Source organism: Cheilinus undulatus, linkage group 14 (assembly GCF_018320785.1).
Source record: "Cheilinus undulatus linkage group 14, ASM1832078v1, whole genome shotgun sequence".
Taxonomy (NCBI): domain Eukaryota; kingdom Metazoa; phylum Chordata; class Actinopteri; order Labriformes; family Labridae; genus Cheilinus; species Cheilinus undulatus.
In genome coordinates, this window is record NC_054878.1 from 47,371,638 (window position 1) to 47,394,573 (window position 22,936).

General features: G+C 39.7%; 2 protein-coding genes across 2 annotated transcripts; one reads left to right on the forward strand and one right to left on the reverse strand.

The window, feature by feature from the left end:
• The first annotated feature begins 615 nt into the window (after positions 1 to 615).
• LOC121521424 (protein CEBPZOS-like) lies at positions 616 to 5,797 on the forward strand. The gene is made up of 4 exons (XM_041805411.1): positions 616 to 761; positions 5,045 to 5,162; positions 5,263 to 5,307; positions 5,693 to 5,797. Exons 2-4 carry the CDS (start codon positions 5,045 to 5,047, stop codon positions 5,773 to 5,775), a joined length of 246 nt encoding a protein of 81 aa, XP_041661345.1. The 5' UTR covers positions 616 to 761; the 3' UTR covers positions 5,776 to 5,797.
• Positions 5,449 to 22,857, reverse strand: cebpz (CCAAT enhancer binding protein zeta). The gene is made up of 17 exons (XM_041805410.1): positions 22,633 to 22,857; positions 19,153 to 20,654; positions 18,376 to 18,607; positions 17,353 to 17,527; positions 16,659 to 16,747; positions 14,925 to 14,978; positions 14,700 to 14,802; positions 14,458 to 14,517; positions 13,476 to 13,542; positions 13,257 to 13,363; positions 12,592 to 12,652; positions 9,963 to 10,171; positions 8,371 to 8,406; positions 7,049 to 7,144; positions 6,901 to 6,965; positions 6,739 to 6,820; positions 5,449 to 5,989 (listed from the first exon to the last, which is right to left on the reverse strand). Exons 1-17 carry the CDS (start codon positions 22,831 to 22,833, stop codon positions 5,832 to 5,834), a joined length of 3,297 nt encoding a protein of 1,098 aa, XP_041661344.1. The 5' UTR covers positions 22,834 to 22,857; the 3' UTR covers positions 5,449 to 5,831.
• Between the last annotated feature and the right edge of the window lie 79 nt (positions 22,858 to 22,936).

Here is a 22,936-nt window from a genome sequence, read left to right on the forward strand (position 1 = left end):
CATTTAATTTAACTTCAGTAAAAATATTGCTCATAAATGGGGGATTATGGTTCAAAAATACATTAAAATGCTTAATTATTTGTAAAAATTATGCAGTATTTGTTGCTTGCCAGTAGGTTAAGGGAAGGGGGGCTGTGTAATATTCTTTCTGGGGGACCAAATTCCCCAGCCACGCCCCTGTGAATGTGTCACAGATTTCCAGGTGTTCAGGTGTGACAGTCAGGTATGAGTGCCAGGAAGGTCAGAGTCTTTTTCTGCAGAGTGTTTAAATCAGTAAACTGTCGAATATTCACAAAGAATGAGACTAAACCACATTTTAACAAGGTAGGAAATCATTCAGTAAACTTTTTTTTTATTTTTATTTTTATTTTTTTATATTCACGTACACTTAAAAACATCATAATTCATTTTAGTGTCATTCTGTTTCCATGTTGGATCCATAAGTGAGTAAAATATCTCCCCCTCTTGTCTTTTTAGTTTAGCTGTCCTTGTCAACATTGTTCTGTGTATATTTAGGGATTGTGTGTGTCACCGTATGACCTGCATTCACCTCACAGCAGCGTTAAATCTAGGGGAGAAGTCGCGCGTGTTGTTTGTACCATCAGGGCTTCCGTACTCAGGAAGCGGCGTCCGTGTTCAGCAGCCTCGTTTGCACAACACGGAGCACAAGGACGGGGAACGTTTATCTTTGTTTTGAGTGATTTTTCTTTTCGTTTTTATTCATTTAGACTGAAGAGTTTTCTCCTGCCTCGAACCTGAAGGTGAGTTTGTTTAAAGATTGTAAAACCGTCTCTAACAGCATAATGATGATTATCACGCCTCTAGTTATAGGAGGAGGTTTGTTTACGGAGTCAAACAGGGCGACGGTCAGAGAGAACTACAACAGTCACCGCTGATCTAAGCAGTGGTTTTCCCAAGACATCAGATTAATATCCATGCTAAACATCGTCTGTATCCGTGATAAAGACTGTTTCTGTTTAGTTGTAGTGAGAATGGTTTTATAAACTCCTGTAGGGCACCTAGACTCCTCCCAGTGTTCCATGATAACCTCACCGTTTAAAAACCACCATCTAAAGTCACAGTATTAATAATTTAGCTCTTTTCTTGTGGATGAATCAGTCTAACATTTCTGTTTTTGTTTTAACCTTTAAAATCTTCCAGCTGTTTTTATGGTAAGCTTCAGTATTTTTACACACACTCAGTGACCAACAAAATGGTTTTAAATTATACTGAGAGGTAAGGAAACACCAGAAACACGTTTAATGAGAATCAATCATTGACTAATCGATAAATCAAAAATCTAGAAAAGCACTCGGAGAGCGCAGACCTCCACCATTAGCCCTATCCTTTAAAAACAGTCCTGGATCCGTCGCCATTTGCCCCCCACCACAGCAGTTACTGATTACTCCCTCCCCAGTGGGGTGGAGACATGGTAAGGCAAAGAGTATTAGCTTCGCTATGGCTGCCAACAGATGCACTGACAGTCTCACCCATGGTCTCACTGGACGACTGGAAGTCATGTCAGAGGGTGAATATTCCTCTATTCCTCCCAGCATTGTGAGTATTCTCGCTACGACTGGCTGTCTTTCTCTCTGTTACGCTCCGACTCATCTCCTTGACCGTGCATGCGTCTTTCAAACTCTATAAACTCCAAAATTTTGAATAGAAACACCCAAAAATGCTGCTGGGATTGAAGTAACTCATGTCCACCATCTCCTGGTGTAAAGTGGTAACAGCGCAGACCTCCACCATTAGCCCTATCTCCCAATAGTACAGAATCCTTAAAAAAATTCCTGGATCCAGACGATGATCCGGATCACTCCAAAATCTAATTAGTTCTTTCTTATGCCATTTCTGACATTTCCTAAAAATTTCCTCAAAATCGGTCCACAACTTTTTGAGTTATGTTGCTAACAAACGAACAAACCCACCCGATCACATGACCTCCTTAGCGGAGGTAATAAGATTACGCTCAGCTAGTGAAACGGTTCGATATCTGCTGAATTCCTGATAAAATGGTTTTGTCATGATTATACAGGTTCATCTAAATCAGTGATACTCAACGTGTGGCTCTGGAGCGATTATTTGTGGCTTTTTTATGTCGTAATTTAAAATATTATGCCCCCAGAAAACTTTAGGAAAGGGAAACTTTGACCTCAGAAATTAATCACATTAATCTGTTTGGTACCCAGACTCATACAAAAGCCTTTAATTGTCAAACTTAATGTCCAATTTATCCCATTTGCCCTTTTTCACCATTTTATGCCACCTTTTATGCAGGTAATCTGTCTTTGCAATTAAATACCACTTTTTTCCTAGTTTTTGCCCCTTCTTTTTGACACTTTTTGCCCTTTTTCACCACTTTTTGCCCATTTAAGCTGCGTTTTGCCATTAAATATCACTTGTTTCCTCTTTTTTTGCCCTTTGCCACTCTTGACTGCTTTTTGCCCATTTGAGTCACTTTTCAATCATTTTTTTTTTTGCCATGTTTTTGCAACTTTTTACCCGTTTTTTTGCCACTTTTTTATTCCATTTTGCCCTATTTCACCATTTTGTCTCCCAATTTTCACCCATTTAAGCTACCTTTTGTGAGTAAATACCACTTTTTTCGTATTTTTTTGCCCCTTTTAGCCATTTTTATCCCATTCTCACCCTTTTCACCCATTTTTGTTGCTTTTGGACCATTTTTGCCACCTTTAACTTATTGCTTCTTCAAGCCGTTTTGCCACTTTTCACCACTTAGACTCAGACTCTTACAAACGTATTTTTCAACAATTTGGCTCTTTGGTTGAGTAACACTGATCTAAAAATTGTATATAGAGTAAATTCATTTTTCCTCCTGATCTCCATCAGAAAGTTAAGCTTAAATAAATTCTAGAATAATCTCAGACATAGTGACATTTCAAGACAGTATAAATAAGAACAAAGATTATTAACAGTTGAATAATATTCACACACTTTTTTGTTTTAATTTTGATTATTACGGCTTACAGCTAGAATACATGGAAGTTTCATTTCTCAAATTAAATCAGAGGGGAAAAAAAACTTTTTCATGATATTCTTTTAGATGCACCTGTATAAGATTTCTATTTTTCCTCTAATGATTATAAAGATGAGACGACTGAGGAAGAACGGTGGTTTTCTAAACAGAAAAATATCTCAATATCAGTTCTGTGAGAGTAGAAACTTAAAATATCAGTCTTCCCTGTTTAACTTTGTAAATAAAAATCACCATATTTTTTAGGTCTTTCCTTCCTCTAGACCAGTTTTCTCACCTGGTTAGGCATCAGGACACACTACAGCCATGGCGACCCAGGTTTTTGAAATGTTTAACCACTTAACTTTATCTAATACATGTTAGGACCCTACATGGAAAAACACATACTGAATAATGAGAAGACAAAATAAACAGGTTTAAAAGCACATCATTACAGAAGAGAAAACACATTCATACACCTTATTTTACTCAATTTTCCCAAGAAAGCATAGGAACATTGTAATTTCCTGAAGGAATTCCTTGTTATGGGAAAACCAGAAGTGTTATCCAAAGAAAAGGAGATAAATGAGTAGAAAGCTTGAAAAAAAAATACTGAAATTTGCTCGTAATCAAAGGACGACTTAAAGAGAACATGTTTAAGTTTAACCTATGTCCACTTAGGGCTTCTGTATTTCTGACTGTTTTTTTTTTTCCTGGCACATATTTGCAACCATTGAAAAGAGCTTCATGACCCACTTTTGGGTCCCAGCCCACCAATTGAGAACCACTAATCTATACTGAATCTGATCAGCCAGAGCTGTTTTAGCACTCTCTGCTGGTCTAAAAGAGTACTGCAGTATATATGTAGGTCTATATCAGTGTTAGTCAACCCTGCTCAACCAAAGAGCCAAACTGTTGAAAAATACCTTTGCAAGAGCCACAATCTAAGCAGTGAAGCAAAAACAGCTTAAAGTAGCTATAAAAATAAATTAAAGGTGGCAAAAATGGTCAAAAAGCAACAAAAAGGGGTGAAAAGGGGGAGGAAAAGTGGAAAAGGGGTCAGAAAGTATCAAAAAATGAGTGAGAAATGACAAAAAAATAGTTAGAGGTGATATGAAATGGTCCAAATGTGGCAAAAAATGAGTGAAAAGTGACAAAAATGGGCAAAAAAAGATGAAACAAGTGGTATTTAATGGCAAAAGGTAGTAGAAATTGGTGAAAAGTGGCAAAATAATTGTGAGAAAGGGCAGAAATGGATAAAGTGGCAAAAAGGATCTGCTAAAATGGGTAAAAAAAAGACTAAACAAGTGGTATTTACTGACAAATGTAGCTTAAATGGGTGAAAATTGGGAGAAAAAATGTGAAAAAGGGCAAAAATGGGTGAGAATTGGGAGGGAAAGTGGAAAGGGGGTCAGAAAGTAGCAACAAATGGGTGAGAAGTGACAAAATAATGAGTTATAGGTGACATAAAATGGTCCAAATTTGGCAAAAAAGAGTGAAAAGTGACTCCAATGAGCAAAAAATAGCAAACAAGTGGTATTTAAGGGCAAAGGGTAGATGAAATGGATGAAAAGGAGGAAAAATGGGATAAAAGTGGCAAAAATGGGCAAAATTTGTAAAACAAGTGGTAATTAATGGCAAATGACGGCTTAAATAGTTGAAAAGTGGCAAAGTAATTGTGAGAAAGGGCAGAAATGGGATACAAGTGGCATAAAGAAGTGGCTAAAATGGGCAAAAACTAGGAAAAAAGTGTCATTTAATGACAAAAGGTAGGTTAAATGGGTGAAAATTGGGATGGAAAATGGTGAAAAAAGGGGGGAAAAGCTTCCCTTTTTCAAGGTTTTCTGGGGGAATTATAATTAAAATTTAGACAAAAGAGCCACATGTGGCTCAGATGTTGAGTATCATTGGTCTGTATATATCAGTGTTTGTGTTGCAGACTGTAATCTCTGGTCCATAAGATGACTCTTCTAGTGAATGATTGAGAACAGAGCTGTGAAACAGGTAGCTCTGATCAGTCCACTCCTATTGTTAGCTAAGCTGTGTTTCTTTGTGTCCTCTCCTCAGATGGCTCCTAAATCTCTGAATCCTCTGGCCATGAAGCTGATGAAGGGAGTGATCGTTCTGGAGCTGGTGGGCGTCCTCGGAGCGTACGGTCTCTTTCAAATGATGAACAGCAGCCGAGGTATTCCAGAAATACTCTTCCGCATCAGAGACAGACTAAAAAGCACTTAGAGTGGCCTTAAATGTTCTAATAAACTGTTTTATTTCATCTCAACCTGCAGATTTCAGGAACACCATGAACAGGAGGTTTCCTTCGATACTGGAAGGTGAGTTGGGTTTGCTGTGATCAGGGCTTCTGTACTATTCATACCTGTTCAGGTGATATTCCAGTATAAAGCTCAAACTCTGTTTTTGTGAAAAGGTCACAGGAAATCCTGTGTTCAGACTGAAGTAAACCACAAACAGCATCAGAAAGCATTAATTTTAATCTGAGTACTGAGCTCTGTACAGTGTTATAGATCTGCTGTGTATTAAAATGATAAACGTATCATAAACATGAACAATGAAAATGTCTTCTCCTGTAAAACAAAGTCTTACAGAAAAATAACCTCAGCTCGTCCTCACATCACATTTCCTCCTGTTAGAGCTGAAACTCAAACATCAGGGCGTGTTTTTCTGGATTTCACACCAGTTTCTCCCGTCTCCTCCCAGTTTATTACCAGTCCAACGAGTGGGCGGGCGTCTACGGGATCAGAGAGAGAGACCACGAAGCCTGGTCGGCCAAGCAGGACTGAAGCCGTCAGTCGGAGTAAAGAAGAAAAAAAAACGCCACTCAGAGAAGCAGCTGTCACTACTTCCTCTTCCTGTTCCCGAACATTTTCCCTCCCGCCCTCGCTCGGCCAAAAGTCTTCTTCTTGTTGAACATCGTCTTCTTTCTCCGCATCGTTTTGGCGTCTCGGTCGTGGATCCAGTCGTCGCGCTGAGCCTCCCACTTCAGCTGCTTCAGACCTGCAAGGACAAAAACACGGGGTTAAAGACTGAGGACGGATATTTTAGTCCTGGCGTTTCAGGCTTTATGGATCTGACACTAAGCACACAGCTGGAGGAGATTTAAATGATGAGGTTTACTTTGGAAATTTTTTCTTACAGGCAACAAACTCCACAAAAAGACCAAACCCAGTGACGTGTTAGGGGAATTTTAGTAGACTAAGGCGGTGGTTCTCAACTGGCCTAGCATCAGGACCCAGTAACACCTGCGTAATATCGACTAATCTTCAGGCTGCTCTAAATGAAGCTTTTGGAGCAGGATGGATTATTTAGGATTTTTTTGGTCAAATCAAACAGTAAAAAGCTGATAGTTGAAAACTTTCCTGATGGTTTTTGGTCATTTCGTGGATTTGTTGATAGGGGAAAATATCCAGGAGAATACCATCACACTTGTCTCTGGAGAACCTTGGAGTGAAACTGCTGATAAGTAAATGTGTCAGGTTTGATCCAGAGCATTTAAAGAAGAGATGCCTGAGGTAAAGATGGAGTTTCTATAAGCGAGTTTGTCTAAATCTGTCTTTTGTTCTGAATGATTTTCTCACTGTGGAGAATAAGAATAAAACAAGCTGGTATCCAGCAACATGAACCAAACACTTCAGACTTAATCTCATTTTTATTTTAAATATAAGTGAAAGATTTAGTGACTGAGTCTCTGCATGCAAACCCAACATACAGGATATTTCAGCGGATATTGAACGTGTTTTACTGACCTGCTTTGTCTCTGTTAGCCATGGCGTTCATTCCAATGTTGTCGAATTTGGAGCCAGCGTTCTCATCCAACAAAGAGCCAAACTGAAAAACAACCATCCATGTTAACCACAAATATCTGTGGAGCATGAACATCTTTTAAAAATAGCGCCCTGTGATCTCACCTCTTCAGCTGAAGCAAACATGGCAGCGTTGCTCTTTCCTTTCCTCTTCTTTTCATGTTTAGAGCCTGAAGAAGAAACCATCAGTTTAAGAACTCAACTGGGAGTCATTTAGAAGAGTCAGAGGCGTTATTTATAATTAGAAACTGACCTAAAGATCCAGAGAAGTCGAGATCCTCTGAGGATTTCCTTTTTCCTTTCTTTGTTTGAGGAGCGATGTCTGGATCCTCCATCTCCTCCTCTGAATCTGAAAGATTAAAAAAAGAGGAAAGGTTTAAAGGTCATATATTATACAGGCCATTCTCAGATTTCCCCCCCATGATGTCATGTGGGGAGTTAGCCCCGCCCCCTGGTTCGGTTGGCCCTCCCCACTCAGAGGAAAGTTCCGCCCTCCTCTCCTGATCCTCCTCAGTTGCACATCCGAAACATCCGTTTCCTGAGAGGGGCGGAGTCAGATAGCTCATTAACATTTAAAGCCACAGACACAGAAACAGCTGGTTCTGAGCAGGGCTGAAACAGAGGAGGTTTTTAGACATGCAAAAATCCAATACTGAACTTGTCTTAAAGGGGTGAAATATGTGACCTTTAAAAATAGTACATTTAACCGTCTTACCCAAGTGAATTTTTAGTGTTAATGCAGAAAATTTTCGGATGAGAGTAGAGATGTGGGGCTGTGCTCTTTGACCCACTGCACTGAACATCAAACTTATCACTGACTGTAATCAGTGCTTTTAGGTGGTAATTAAAATTCAAAATGAACCCAACATGAACTTTAAAATCTTACAATTTTTGCAGTATAACCACTTTATGCTGTACTTAAACAATAATCCTTTTAACAAAATGTTGCTAAAATGCTGACTTTTTCGACATGTTGTCAATTAACAGGAAACGGACGTGCTTCACAGGCTTTGGAGGGAGGGTCCTAGTGACGTTGTTTTGACTTTCTGGTTATTTAACCTGTAAATAATTACCCTTAAAGGCACGAGTAAATTATGTTTGAATAGTTACATTCATAGTTATTTTTTTTTTTTGTAAATTATATTTTGTAACACTAGATCACTGAAAAAATAAAAACACATGACATCTCCCTTCTCACCCCTGCAAAAAAATGGATTCTTCCAATTAAAGTAGCACGTGCGATTGTTCAACCAATTGGATTTTGGTAGAATATAAGATCATCGACCAATTAATCAACTTCAGGCTGTCAGCCCTAGTGTTTTCAGCATCTCGGAGCAAAGTTTTTATTCTTTCTGCACGCCTTGTGTGCATTTGTGTTCGAGGAAAAACTGAAAGTAGAAATACCCCATTTATCATTATCGTTATTATTATTATTATTATTTATTTCCCATGTTTTAAATTATATCATTATTATTTTTTTGTCGGACCACTAAGTGTGAATAATTGTGATTTTTTTATAAACTGTTTCAGGTGGATGAACCATAGAAAACTGTAAAAAAAAAAAAAAGTGCTCACCATCGAATGCAGCGTCATCGTCCTCCAGCTCTGGAACTAAAAATAAAACACAAAAAGCACATCATTGGATATCGTGATTTTAAATTGCTTTATTTTTTCCCCCTACACATGTAAATGTTTTTTAACCTATCCAGGTGAATCTGTCATCAGGTCTAAAATAATCTATTTTAATTCTGACCTGTTGATCCTCTCTGCAGTAATCTTTAAAACAGTGGATATGTGAATGAAATAAGTTAAAATAATGATGAAAATGATCAGACGTGTCTTCATTATTGACTCTGGAGCACACAGGTGCATCTAAAATATCTAAAATATCATGAAAAAGTTAATTTTTCACTTATATTCTAGATTAAACTCATGCAAAGTGAAATATTTCAAGACTTTTCTGTTTGAAACTTGATGATGACCACAGCTTACAGTTCACACAACCTCAATCATGAGGAAGACTGCTGACTGGACTATAGTGCAGAGGATGATCACTGACATCCTCCAAAGGAGGGTTGGCCACAGAAGGTCACTGCTGAAAGGTCAGGCTGTTCTCAGAGGCTGTCAGAGCAGATTCATGAAGGTAGACTGAAGGGAAAAGTGTGTAAAGAAAAGAAGACCGACCAACATGATGAGCTCATCCTGCAGAGGACTGTCAAACAAAACAAATTCAAGAAGTCAGGGGAGCTTCACAAGGACTGGACTGAGACTGGAGTCAGCGGATCAAGAACCACACAGATGGGTCTTTATCAAGTCCAGAGTCCACACTGTCAGCCATCTACCAGGAGATTTTAGAGCCCTTCATGCCTCCATGTGCTGAGAATATTTATGGAGATGCTGATTTCCTTTCCAGTGAAGCCAGAACTACCAGAAACTGGTTTACTGACCATGGTGTTACTGGGTTTGATGGGCCAGCCAACTGGTCTGACCTGAACCCCATAGAGGATCTCTGGAAGATGAGAGACTTAACAATCTAGACCAGCAAAAGGCTGCCATTAGAGGAACCTGGGCTTCACAACCCCTCAGCAGGACCACGGACTGATCGGCTCCATGACACAAGCAGAGACCAAGGAACTCATGAAGAAGGAGGTCAGACCAAGCACTGAGAGATATATGAGGAGGATTTACCAGAAGTTCTACATTTCTGGATTACTAATGCTTTTTAATGGTGTTTTGTGTTATTCTAATATTTAGAGATGGTAGATTTTTTTGATCTGTGAGCTGAAATCATCAAAATTAAAACAAAAATGACTGAAATATTTCACTTTATATGAGATGAATCTAGTATATATGGAAGTTTAACTTCTTGAATTAAATCAGGAAAAAAATAACTTTAGCATGATATTCTATTGGGATGCACCAGTATAATTAATAGTTTATGTTTCTGCATTTTCCTCCTAAAGTTTCCTGCCATATATGCACATTTTTAACTGTAAGGAAATTAACAAACCTAAATGTTTATCTTTAATTTGTGTACAATATGAATCTCCTACATTTTCAGGACACAGATGAAAGTTCAGAGTCAAACTCTCGACTGTAAAAAGCTACAAACCTGATTAAATAGGGCTCATATTTTAGACCATTTTAAATGTTAAGATGATCTCTACCTTCATCATCATCATCATCATCATCATCATCATCGCCTCCATCAGGATCCATGAACGTCCCTCCTTCCTCCTCCAGCTCGTCTCCAAAGTCTTCCTCGTCCATACTGCCCAGAGAAACCTCCTCATCGTCCAGGTCGTCCATGTCCGAGTCATCCATGTCTGAATCCGAGTCCTGAGCGTCTTTCTTACCTTTTTTACTCTTCACATTTCTGACAGCGAGCACAGAGAGGATTTTCAGTCAGCTGTTCACAGCTAAGACAAGAATGAAAAGTGTTTTATCAATGCAGTACATTAGGGGTGTAACGGTTTTTGTATTCGTCCTGAACCATCGCGGTTTGGTGCATGTAGAACTATTAAAAATAAGACAAGAAGAAAGAAAGGCAACAGTATTTACCCGCCAGTCTTGGTGGCAGTAATGCTGATAAATGTTTGGTAACTACTATTAAACCACCAACGAAGAAGAGAAGTAGCTGGCATTTTTAAACAGAGGGTCAAAGATCTTACCGCTGCTAATACATTTTAGAAACTACGTGGATCAGTAGAAGTAGAGAACCCTTGTGACAAACGTGTTTTTAAGCGTCGTAACGTCCCATACTGTGTTTACATGAGCGAGTCTGGATTTTACACGACTACTGCACCAGCATTTATGAAAAACGAGTACAGCACTCTTTAAAAATTATAAATGATACATTGCTCTAAAAAGCACGCATTTAAATTAGCATATTATGTTGCATTTTTTTTTCCAAATGAGGAGATACTGGGCTGTTTTTTGTTTTGCCTTTCAGTTTGCATATTTTTTCTTCTTTTCTTGTCTCACAGGCTGCTCCAGCTATCACTGATAGTTCTTCATTACACTGAATGGGACAAAGGATTGTCTGATTCAAATTTATATTTAAAACATTTAAAAAGTATTTGTTGGTGTCCATTAGTGTCTTTTGTTATGCTCTATTCATGTTCCGGGTGGAAGCCGACGCCCAGGAACTGGTATAAATAGCCTTAATTAGCGTTTCCATACACTGGCCTTATCACCACCGGAGCAGGTATTATTGAGCATAATAAACTACCATCGCTTTGTTCTAGTTATTTTGTTATGACGAGGTTTTAATATAAATGTGTGTGTTTAAGCATGGAGTGCAGTCGCTGTTGGCTCGTGGGCGCGTTCTCTGTTTGATACGAGTCTCCAACCATGAGTGTAAAAGTTTGTGCTCCTTGGTAAGCGGAGTGAGGTACGTTTGTTTGTTTGTTTGTTTGTTCGTTCGAGCATGTTATTTCCACTTTGGGATTTAATGAGTGTATTTTTGTACAAGCAGGTTGTGCAATACTGTTTACTGTTGATTTCATGTTTGACAGGATTTAAGGTGTACCTTTTTAAGGTGAAATGATAAGTCATTAATATAAAATGTTTGTTTAAATGTTAAATGAATTTGTTTATATTGCACTGTTTTGTATATGTCAGTGTATGCCTATTTGAGAGGCTGATTGTGATTTTTTTTGTCTTTTAGTTTCACGGTGCTTAATGATTAATAAAAGAAATTGCACCAGTCGAACTCTACGTGGCCTATTGGTACCAGGGAGGCAGCTACAGTATTAGCTGCACTAACATTTGTAAACATAATAATAATAATAATAATAATAAGTGAGGGACATCTATAATCATAAATCTGGGACTTTCTCTCTCTCTCTCTCTCTCTCTTTTCAAAGATTTATTTTTGGGCATTTTGTGCCTTTTTTGGATAGAGTTGGAAGAGAGCAGGGAGAGACATGCAGCAAAGGGCCACTGGCCGGACTTGAACCCGGGCCGCCCGTGCACATGCCACTAAACCACTTAGCCAGTGTTACTCAACCTTGGTCAACCAAAGAGCCAAACTGTTGAAAAATACCTTTGAAAGAGCCACAATCTCAGTGGTGAAAAACTGGTTAAAGTGACAATAGAAAAATAAGTTGAAGTGACAAAAAGGTCAAAAAGCGACAAAGAAGTGGGAAAAAAGGGGTGAAATGGGGCAAAATAGGCATAAAATGACAAAAACTGGATGAAAATGGCAAAAAAAATGGCAGAAAAAGCAGTAAATGAGACCAAAATGAGGAATAAAGTGTCATTTAATTGAAAAGGCAGCTTAAATGGGTGAGAAGGGGCAAAAAATTGCAAAAAAAGGGGGAGAAATTGCAAACAGCAAAAAGTAGGATAAAAGAAAAAACTGGTAAAAATGGGCAAAAAGAAGTGGTAAACTTGGGCTCAAAAAGCAACACAAATGGATCAAAGGAGGCAAAAATGGGGAAAAATTCAAGTAAGGGCAATGGAAATATACAGACAAAATAAATGACTGACAAGGGTACAAGACTGGGAAAAAAGCTGATGAATGTGACTTGCAATGGATAATTTCTGAGGTTAAATTTTCCCTTTTTCAAGGTTTTCTGGGGAAAAAATATTTCAAATGACGACATAAAAGTGCCACAAGCGGCTCTAGAGCAGGGGTGTTAAACTCAAGGCCCGGGGGCCAAATCTGGCCCGTGGTACAGATGTTATTGGCCCACAAGATCATACAATCTTTCTGTTATCTTTCTATTATATAACGTGACCCCAAAACTGTGAACCGTTACACCTCTACTGTAAATTTATTCAGGCTCTCACCCTGCAAAGTCGAGATCATCTCCTGAGAACTCGGTGAAGTATGAGTCCGCCTCGCAGGAATCTGTTCAGAACAAAAAAGTAAACATCAGGAGCAAAAACATATGATTACAACCTGTTTCATAATGATCCAGTCTGCTCTTTAATAGAAGCTTAAAGACATAGAGTCATATCTTTAACAAAACACTGTCTAAATCAGATCTCAGCGGTCTGCCAGGCTATGTCTGCACAGAGCTTTTCAAAATTAGACCACATTAGGGCTGTAAATCAAGATTTATAATCGAATTTCAATTCTTTTTTTGCAGATTTAGAATAATATTTGAATATTTATGTACATACATTATTATATTAATCAATAGGTAATGGTGTGTCAGCTGGAATAGGAGGGGAAACTTGGACGCTGCCCACAACAGTCACCCGCTGTCGTGGGCAGCGCATTTTCACTCTTGGGGATGCATCCTCCCGGGGCCTCCAGAAATTTGTTCAAGCAGAACTAGACAGCAGGTATTAAATGAAACCATAATAAAGCGCCGGCTGCACAGTTAAAACAAAGTGTGCAGGCCTGTTTGGTTTGCAATTTATCAACGAAACACTAAAATCTGACTATCGTTTGGTATAGTTTTTCTGTGAAGGGCCTGTTTCCATCTTCCCTGAGTGTCTCGACTCACCAAGTATTTTTTCAAACTCGTCGTCATCCACGTCCTCCACGCTCTCATCATCGCCGTCTCTACGAGGCCGACGGGTCTGCTTCTCTTGCTGACGCTTCTTGAAGAAACTTTGAAAAGACGAGGCAAACTGCATCAACCCTACGCTGATTTCTGCTCATTTCTTCATAGAAATAAAAGTCCAAGTGTTTGAATTTCCCCGCAGAACGGCTCGAAACTCACCGATGGAAGAAGATTTCATCCACAGGGATCTGACTCTCCTCTTTAGACAGAAACTCCTCAGAGTTCACTAGCAGACAAAAATTCATCATCAAACCATGGATGCAAAAACTAAATGCAAAATAAGGAAGTTAGATCGGAGAGGTAAGTTATCGCAGGGCTTTGCCAAGCAGTGAAACGTGCTAGCACAGTTTTACTCAACCCAGCTCAACCAAAGAGCCAAATTGTTGAAAGACACTTTTGCAACAGTCTAAGTGGTGAAAAGTGGCAAAATGGCTTAAAGTAGCAATAAAAATAAGTTAAAGATGGCAAAAATGGTCAAAAAGCAGCAAAAATGGGAAGAGGCAAAAATGGGGAGAAAAAGTGTCAGTAAGTAGCAAAAAATGGGTGAGATTTGGCAAAAAATGAGTGAAAATTGACTAAAATGGGAAAAAAGTAGTGAAGACTGGCAAAAATGGGAAAAAAATAGGAAACAAGTGGTATTTAATGGCAAAAGATAGCTTAAATAGGCAAAATATGGTGAAAATGGCAAAAATGGGATGGAGGTGGCTAAAAGAAGTGGCAAAAATGGGCAAAAAACAGGACACCAGTGGTATTTGATGGTAAAAGGCAGCTTAAATGGGCAAAAAGTGGCAAAAAAGGGGGAAAAAGGAAAAAACCTGGGAAAAAGTGGCGAAAAGAAGTGGCAAAAATGGGCAAGAAGTAAGAAAAAAAGTAGTATTTAATGACAAAACGTAGCTTAAATGGATGTAAAGTGGCAAGAAATTGTAACAAAGAGCAAAAAAGTTTCCTTTTTTTTAAGGTTTTCTGGGGATAATATTTAAAATTAAGACATAAAAGAGCCACAAATCATCACAAAAGAGCCACATGTGGCTCTAGAGCCACGCATTGAGTATCACTGTGCTAGCAGATAAGAACAAGTTCATGTAGTCGACTAAAATCCAGAAAAACTCAGAGAAAACACTGAATCTGTGATGAAACTGACCTGGTAGAGAGCTGACAGGTAACCTCTGTTTGGGCTTCAGTGCTGCTGAGTTTGTGTTCTCTAAAAGAAGAAAAGAAAGGCTAGTCTTTTAGCAGAGATCAATAGACTTCACTCTGACTAAACAGGAAAATGCACATTTTCTCTGCTTTAACCTGTACGCCACATCTCAATGATAAATCCCTCTCTAGAGACATTTGGTAAAAAACAACAACCAAAAATGTTTCCAAGTGTCTATTTCTTACGTTGTCCTTTGAGCTGTTTGGGGTTTCTGAAGACAAATCGATCCAGGAATCTGATGAGAGTGAAGTCCTGCAGAGGGTCTCCAGAGTACTGGATGGAGTCTCCCTGAAGAAACAAACATTTGATTTACAGAGGAAGAAACTTCTAGAAATGTGAAAGAATACGTCAAACACTAAGAGCTTCATGCATAAGCTCTCTGTAAATGACTTTTAATATATCAGGTTTACCTGCAGGATGGTTTTCGCAAACAGCGACACAGACGGGTGGAAATGTAGGGAGAGCTGCAGACAGACAACAGTGAAATCAATTACAGATGCTCACAAAGTTATATTCAGTTCATTTCCTCCTGAAGGGTTCACTGGGAAGAAAGTTCCGCCCTCCTCTCAGCTGGAAGGAGGATCAAGAGAGCCATAGATATCTATAGAACACTAGATATGCCAGCGCACTGTAGCAGCCTGCTAAGTGACGTGCCTACGCGGCGGCCATCTTGGCGGGGGCGACGTTCTCATGTATGTATATGAAAATAATATTGTATGTTATACATAATATTGTATGTATATTGAAAATAAATCATAACTTGCATTTCTCAACTGATTTTCATGCGGTTTGCTTTATTGTCAATGTCAAATCGTGCTATTAATACAGAACATTTTATTTAAAAAAAAAAAAACAAAAAAAAAAAAGGAAAAGGGCTTTCAACCAATGTAGCCTACAATCTTAGTTATTTTACCCTTTAAGTCCAGAGGTCTGGGAATCGTTTATGTTCAGCCGTTATATATTTATAAATGTATATACATAGACGTATAGTTGTATGTATAAAAATAAAAAGATAAAGATATACATATATAGAAAACATGTTTTTAGATTTAAAGATTTAATGGTAAAGGTAATCAAATAATCATTAATGTTCATTTATTTGTCTCTCTCTCCCTCCTTATCTCTCTCTCTATATATATATATGTTTATAGAAACAAACACACTGTGGAGATAGAATAGAATAGACTTTATTGCCATTTGTACCAGTTAGAAACAGGTACGTTGAAATTGTTGTGCGTGTCACTGCTGATTAAATAGTAACACTTCACTTCACCTTGGACTTAAATAATGTATATAACTATACATATAACTCTAACGTATATAATTTATATAACTACTGCTAGTAGTAGTGGTAGTACACCAACTACTGCTGATACTGGCACTGCTACTACAACTGGTAATACTATTACAAATGCTGATACTACTTCTATGACTCTAAATGCTATTTATACTACTACTGCTGATGTACATCTATACTACAGCTACTATTAATCGTCTGGTATTTGGCTGTCAAGCTGCTAGCTCGCATTAGTGTTTTGCTAGTAGCCACGTAGTTACTGAAGCTCTCAACAAGATTTAATAATGAAAAAAGAGCCAAAAACTATTTTTACCTATGAAAGGTTATTTCCAGTTTCCTTGTTTCAACCGTACGGTGTAGTGTGCAACCGTATGCAGCACAATGTGCAGGCATCCTTGTTGTTTTAGTTCTCGTGCCATCTACAACCATGGGATGCTCCGACACTTTGCCCCACTAGCTTAGCCTCGCCGTAGGCACGCAGCTCAACGGGGCGTGTCCTATCCACTCTTCTATATATATCTATGAAGAGAGCCACATCCATTTCCTGAGAGGGGCGGAGTCAGACAGCTCATTAACATTTAAAGCCACAGCCACAGAAACAGCTGGTTCTGAGCAGGGCTGAAACAGAGGGGTTTTCAGACACGCAGAAATCCAATACTGGAGTGTTTTCACTGCAACAAACTTCACAGGCATGTTTTGGGGACCTCTGAGAGCGATATAAACTTGTCTTAAAAGGGTCAAATATGTCCCCTTTATCTGAGTTTACTAAAATAAAAAATGTCAAACATGATGGGTTTAAATGTGAAGCTGCAGGCGTTGTAAACAAACAAAAAAAATCACGCCTCACCCTCTGTAGCTCCCATAACGTTGTGTGGTCGGCCCCACAGAATAACGGGTTTCTGTGCAGCGGGTCGTAGCTCTGGATGCTCTTCCCTCCTGGAAATAAACAAAAGGAACAAAGACGGTTAAAATCAAACTAAAAGTGATGTGCCTCTGTATGTAATTAAACTGCAGAGCAGCCTTTCTCAAACTTTAGTATACTGCAGCACAATCACACCTGAAATATTGTAGGGCCTACCAAAAACCCAATGTGGGAAAATGTGGGGTCACAAAGTAAAATGAATGAGCCACTGCAAGTTTATTCTGTTTGATCAGGGTCACCTAAATTTGGGTATTTGCAACAACTGCAAATTACCATTATAATGAACTTTTGCTAGTATATTTTAATGTATTTCTTGTAAAGTTAGTGCAAATTTATCAATAATAGACAAAACCTGATTGTTAACACCTTTATTTACCAGAGTTGTATTAAAAGTCACATTTTTTAAGGAGGTGGACATCGGCTACTTGCGCTGGCCTCTGTCTAAGGTTCAGGGCTGTGTAGGTGTAAAACACGTCTAAGAGATCCGGTTCACTCCTTCTTTGTAGCGAATCCTTGAATTAATACATCAGAATAATAACAGAGCCTCTAAATCAAAGTGTAAAGGAAATCTATCCACATTAAAGCTGTGACTGAACAATGAAACCTGAGTCTCACCGACCTTCTAGGTTCTGATGGTGTACCCATGATGCCGCGGGTTTTGGCTCCGTCATCTCTGCGCTCACCGATTCCTCCTCCAGTTTGTCTGCGTCCACAAAACGCTCCTCTTCATCATCGTCGTCTTCGTCACCTTCCTTTTCTTCAGCAAGGTCCTTGAACTCCTCCTCATCCTCGTCCTGGGAGGAAACAGCAGTCACGTTAAATCTATAAAAACTTTTGTTAAAATGTTTAGATTTTTATTTTTCATTCTACAGAGAAAGACAGAAGACATAGCAGAGGTAAGATAAGAGAAACCACTGATCTTTCAATTAGGGCTGGGCAATTAATTTCAAACTAGATTAAATCACAGCATAGCCTGCTGCAATTTATAAATTGCAGAAATTGCAATAGTTTAGAGATTTTATGCACATTATGCGAACATTCAGGTGTTTTGCTTTTAGGATGGTTTACAAAAATCCTTCTTGTTTTACGTATATTTTTCTTAATCAAAAAAGTGACATAAAAATGATGATCCTTAATAAAGCAATGGGTAAAAAAAATCTATATGAGCAAAAATAATAGCAATTTGATATTTTTAATCATTCTTCTCGAGTTCCTTCAATCTGATATCGATGAAACCTTTGCAATAAAATGGTTAAATGTGTGAGACTGACTGACTGAGTGTAGGTTAAAATATAGTGTGATTTTTTTATTGCAATTTGTTGAAAAACTACACAAGATGAGGAACCTACTGATAATATAAAATCACAATATTGGGAAAGAAAAATTGCAATCAGATTATTTTTGCAAATTGCTCAGCCCTACTTTAAATGTATAGTGTTAAAAAAGGTCGGCATAGGAAGTGTTCATTATTATCAAATCCAGTCTATGGAGGCCAACTCCTGCCAAAATAACTAAAAATAATGACATTTTTGGATTACAGATCTAAAAACTCCCAGCAAATTAAAAAAACCTAGATAACTTAGATTGAGCTATAAAAAGAAAAATGATAGAAAATAGTACATCAAATGTGACGTCATCTTACCCCGCCGTGCTGCAGCAGCACTTTGAGGCTCGGTTTGGCCTTCACGACCTCCGACACGAGGAAGAGTGCCCCGCAGGCGAAGCTGGCGCTCTGGTCGGCGCTGACCTGCAGCAGACGCTTCACGAAGGCTTTGACTCGCCGCAGCACGATGTCGGCCTTCAGAGATTTGTAGAGCAGGTTGAGGAACATGCTCTGTCTGGAGGACGATGACAAACCGGGGTCGATCAACTTCCTGTCGAAGAGAAGATCAAACTGTCAGACTGTAGCTCTGTTTCCATAAAGGCAGTTCAAGCTTTACAACTTCTGAAAGTATTTCAACTTCTAAGTAACACAGTTCATAGTTCATGATACTGATGAGTCTAGAGTCTCTCATCTTCCAGAGATCCTCTATGGGGTCCAGGTCAGGATCTAACCCTGGTCAGTAAACCAGTTTCTGGTAGTTCTGGTTTCACTGTGGGCAGGAGGAAAGGAAATCAGGATCTCCATAAAGCTTCTCAGCAGATGGAAGCATCAAGAGCTCTAAAATCTCCCGGTAGACGGCTGACAGCGTGGACTCTGGACTCGATAAAGACCAGAGATGAGATGGTGAGTTTTATTCCAGGAGTGACTGTCTGCAGTAAAGAGGCAGAACCTTTTCCCAGAGGACTCATCAAAACAAACAACCTTTTCTTTTTAATAATAAAACCTGCCTGTGATGAAAGAGAAATAAAAATCCTGATCTAAAAGGTTAATGTGTGAAGGAGGACTCACTGAAGCTGTCGGTAAAGGTCGGGTTACCTGTACAGGGCGGTGTAGTATCGGTCAGAGATGCTCTGCTGGGAGTCCATGACCTGAAACAGGAGCATGAGCGCCTGCACCGCTGTGTTGAACTTCACCAGGTGAACCACTTTGAACAGCGTGTCCATCTGCTCCTTCACCTTCTCGTCCCCGGAGCCAGCGTAGGGATACGCCCGGTTTACGCCTGACAGCAGCGCGCTCAGCATCTTTGACTCAATGTCCTTCTTCTTGACACAGGCACGGAAGAAGGAGAAGTAGATGGTGATGAGTTTGGCGGCGAGGTCGGCCTCGCCGTGGCTCAGCATCACCTGGCTGAGGAAGCAGACGGCGTAGTACTGCGCCTTTGCGCTGATGTTGGGTCGGAACATGAGGCGCTCCACCTCGCAGCACACCACCGCCTTCATGTTGGGGTGTTTGTGCAGCAGCGTCTCCAGCAGGTATGACGCTTTGGCTGCCGTCTTGTACTCGGGGTCTCCCAGCTTGTTGACCACCTGGATGAGCAACGCCCTTTCCTGCTCTGGGCGGTTGCACAGCATCTCGTGGGCCGTGGCGAGAGCCTTGGCCTTGGTGGCCGCCACCGTGTCATGAGCCACTGTATCCAGAGCCTCCACGAATTCGGCCACATGATGCTTCAGCAGGTGTTCAAAGTACCAGAGGACAAGGCGGCGGTCTCGAGTGTCCCTGTTCCCACTGGCCTTCTCCTCCAGCTGGTCAAATGGGTGCTGAGCAAAGGGGCGGAGCTTCCTGTGCTCAGGCAGCAGGTCAGACAGCAGCAGCTCTCGCAGCGTGTCCAATGCCATCAGACCCATCCGCCGGCTGCCCTTCTTCTTCACCATAGCGACCAGATTCTCCACATGTTCCAGCGTGTGCACCGGGGCATCCTGGATCAGAACCGTCATGGCCGCCATCCTGTCAGCCAGCACGCCAGAGGAGACGACCGTCTTCATCCAGTTGGAGTTAGCTCCTTTCTGCAGGATCTTCTTGCTCTTGTACAGATCCACCTCCGCCTCGTAGAGGCGCTGGGCCAGTGTTTTGTACTGAGACACCACAGAGGGGTCCTGTGGGGTCGCCGAGCCCTCGGCGCTGTACTCCAGGTCGAACCACTTCCCTCCAGGTTTGATGAGCAGGTTCGGTCTCTGCTGAAACTCAAACACATTCACGTTCTGCTTCGCCTTTTTCCCCGCGGCGGTCTGAGCATCTTTTATCTTCTTCTTCTTCAGTTGTTCCTCCACTTCCTGTTTGTTTTTAACCATCTGCTGGGAGCTCGTTGTTTGCTCCTCTGCTGACTCGTTCTTGGGTTTTGTTTTCTTACTTTTCGTCTCATCTGCATCACCGCCCTCCAGTTTGTCTGGGATGACCTGCAGTTCTGAGAACGCTCTGATGCCGAGTTTGGTGATGAATTTCTCCAGCTCGCCCTCCTCCAGGTCATCTATCGCTCCTTTCTTCCCCCCATCCACCAGCTCATTGGAGTCATCGATTCCAGCAAGCAGAACATAGTCAGCCTGGAGAGAGACGGGAAGGAAGCGGCTAAATCAGTCAGGGATTTATAGTTGTTATGCTACACGGAGCTGCTGTGGAAAGACGATAGTAACCCCATAACCATTTTCACTGAGTAGCTCACTGACAGAAAGAGCTGAATTATTAACAGACAGTTATTAATCTTCATGTTTTGGTTATCTGATTATATTTACTGTATAATGCAATCTCAGTTAGAGTTGTGTTTCTCACGATTATTGTGGTTACTATAATCATTATGAATGCAACTTCAGTTTTAACCAGTCAATGTTAAAGGTTCCATATATAGGATATAAAGAGTATTATTTGTATGTATAAAGATGCAAACAGGTCTGCCCATCAGGAAGCTCCTGTTCTGGGATTTATTAAACATCATGTGAGGTTTTAAAGTTAGCATTTTTGCTGGAAAACTTATTTTTTGTCAAATACTTTTTTCTTAATTACTACCAAAAATTGACACTAAATATAAACTGGTTAAATGACTTCAATCTGAACTCTCTTCAAAGTTAGAGAATCATAACAAATCATGATAAAATGGTATCATGAACCTAGTACACAGATCATCAACTGGTGGCCCGGGGGCCACATCAGGCCTCCCAAAGCTTCCTGTCCGGCCCCCGAAAGATCATTCAATTCAGAAAATACGATTTTAAGAGTATCCTTTTGCTTTAAATATCTGCAGCTGTTAAATCCATCCCAATTAAAATTAAAATAGTTTCAGAATGACTAACCATTTGATCTGTTTTTATAGAAATTTACTGAAAAAAATAGTAGATATTTATAAAATGGTTAAGGTTGGCAGAAGTGTTGCAAAAATTGGCAGAAAAAAGTTGTGAAAAGAGGCTAAAATGTGTCAAAAAATGGTAAAGGAGGAAAAAGGGGCAAAATGTATCAAAAATTGGGTACAAATGACAAAAAAATAGTGCAAGAAAGTAAAGAAAAGGGGTTAAAAAGCGGCAAACATTGGAGAAAAGTGGCAAAAGTGGATTATAGAGCGGCATAAAGGGGATAAAACATGCAGAAAAAGTGGTTTAAAGGGGGTTAAAATCTTTCAAAAATTGGGTTAATGAGGCAAAAAGTATCGACAATGGGTTAAAAGTGGGAAAAATGGTTTTAAAATTGCAAAAATTGTTGAAAAAAAAGTAATAAAAGGGGTTAAAAAGTGGCAAAAATAGAAGACAAGAGTGGCACAAAAAGGATAAAACATGTAGGAAACGTGGTTTAAAAGGGGTTTAAATCATGCAGAAATTTGTTTAAAGAGGCCAAAAGTATCAACAAGGGGTTAAAAGTGTCAAAATGGGTTAATATTGGTGCTAAATGACAATTAGGGAGGGCCCATTCTCTGTGATTTTCAGGGGTCCGGCCAATCCTGTAGTCAGGCCTGCTGCATTCTAGATAATAGGGATAGATCTCACTGGTAATGACTAAAAATGTCCTGTAGTTTAAAGGAAAATACAAATACTACTGCAGTAACATTTCAATCAGACCAAAATGTTCATTTAATTTTTGTGTGTTTGAAAATCCGGCCCCCAGAGTTTCTGTTGAGACTAGATCTGGCCCTGGTGCAGATGGACTTGATGAGCCCTGCTCTAGTATCTTGATGCTTTTCTTACTGTGAATAAATTTACCTTAAAATTGCATCTCTTAGAAATAAGCATCTGCCTTTCGTTACGTGGCTTCGGATATTTCACTAATAAGAAGAAAATAAGAATAAGAAAATTGACATTTGGCTAAGGTCATCTGCAGTCCTCGTTCAGCTTTTAAATATTAGAAAAAATAGTTCACTTACAGTCACAGTGAATGACATTTAAAGATAATCTTATTTTTATTACACATTTACTCAACACTTCTGTCAAAGACGAGTCGCTACATGTCTGAGAGAGCGGTTTTAACATGCTAACCAGCGTTTATTAAGTAGAAACCTGTAACTGAGCAGTAGTCATGGTTTTTATCTAATATTCTCACCTGAGTTCCTCCCAGCCGTAACACCTCTTCTAAACTGAACTCTTCTTCGTCTTTCTTGGCTTTGTCTTCACCTCCACCCGTGTCTGGATCTTCATCCTCCTCTCCTCCGCTGTTTTCAGCCTCCATGTCGTTCTCTGCATACTGAAATGTCACTTTCTTAGCGCTTTTGGTCTTTTTACGGTGCTTGTTTTTCGCTGCCATGCTTGCTACAGCATGAGGAGGAGATGTAACCCGGAAACGATGGTGACGTCATTACAGCGTTTCCGATTGCAATGAAAAAGACAAAATAATAATTTAATTTTCT

What these genes read in the sequence shown, in the direction of transcription:
- cebpz (XM_041805410.1), bottom strand. Translation starts at nt 22,833, where the DNA reads ATGGCAGCGAAAAACAAGCACCGTAAAAAGACCAAAAGCGCTAAGAAA. An exon ending in ACACCATCAGAACCTAGAAG is followed by an intron (nt 16,748 to 17,352) that starts GTCGGTGAGACT and finishes GTTTATTTCCAG; the next exon opens with GAGGGAAGAGCATCCAGAGC. An exon ending in ACCTGTCAGCTCTCTACCAG is followed by an intron (nt 13,543 to 14,457) that starts GTCAGTTTCATC and finishes TTTGTCTGCTAG; the next exon opens with TGAACTCTGAGGAGTTTCTG.
- LOC121521424 (XM_041805411.1), top strand. Translation starts at nt 5,045, where the DNA reads ATGGCTCCTAAATCTCTGAATCCTCTGGCCATGAAGCTGATGAAGGGA. An exon ending in AATGATGAACAGCAGCCGAG is followed by an intron (nt 5,163 to 5,262) that starts GTATTCCAGAAA and finishes CTCAACCTGCAG; the next exon opens with ATTTCAGGAACACCATGAAC. An exon ending in GTTTCCTTCGATACTGGAAG is followed by an intron (nt 5,308 to 5,692) that starts GTGAGTTGGGTT and finishes GTCTCCTCCCAG; the next exon opens with TTTATTACCAGTCCAACGAG.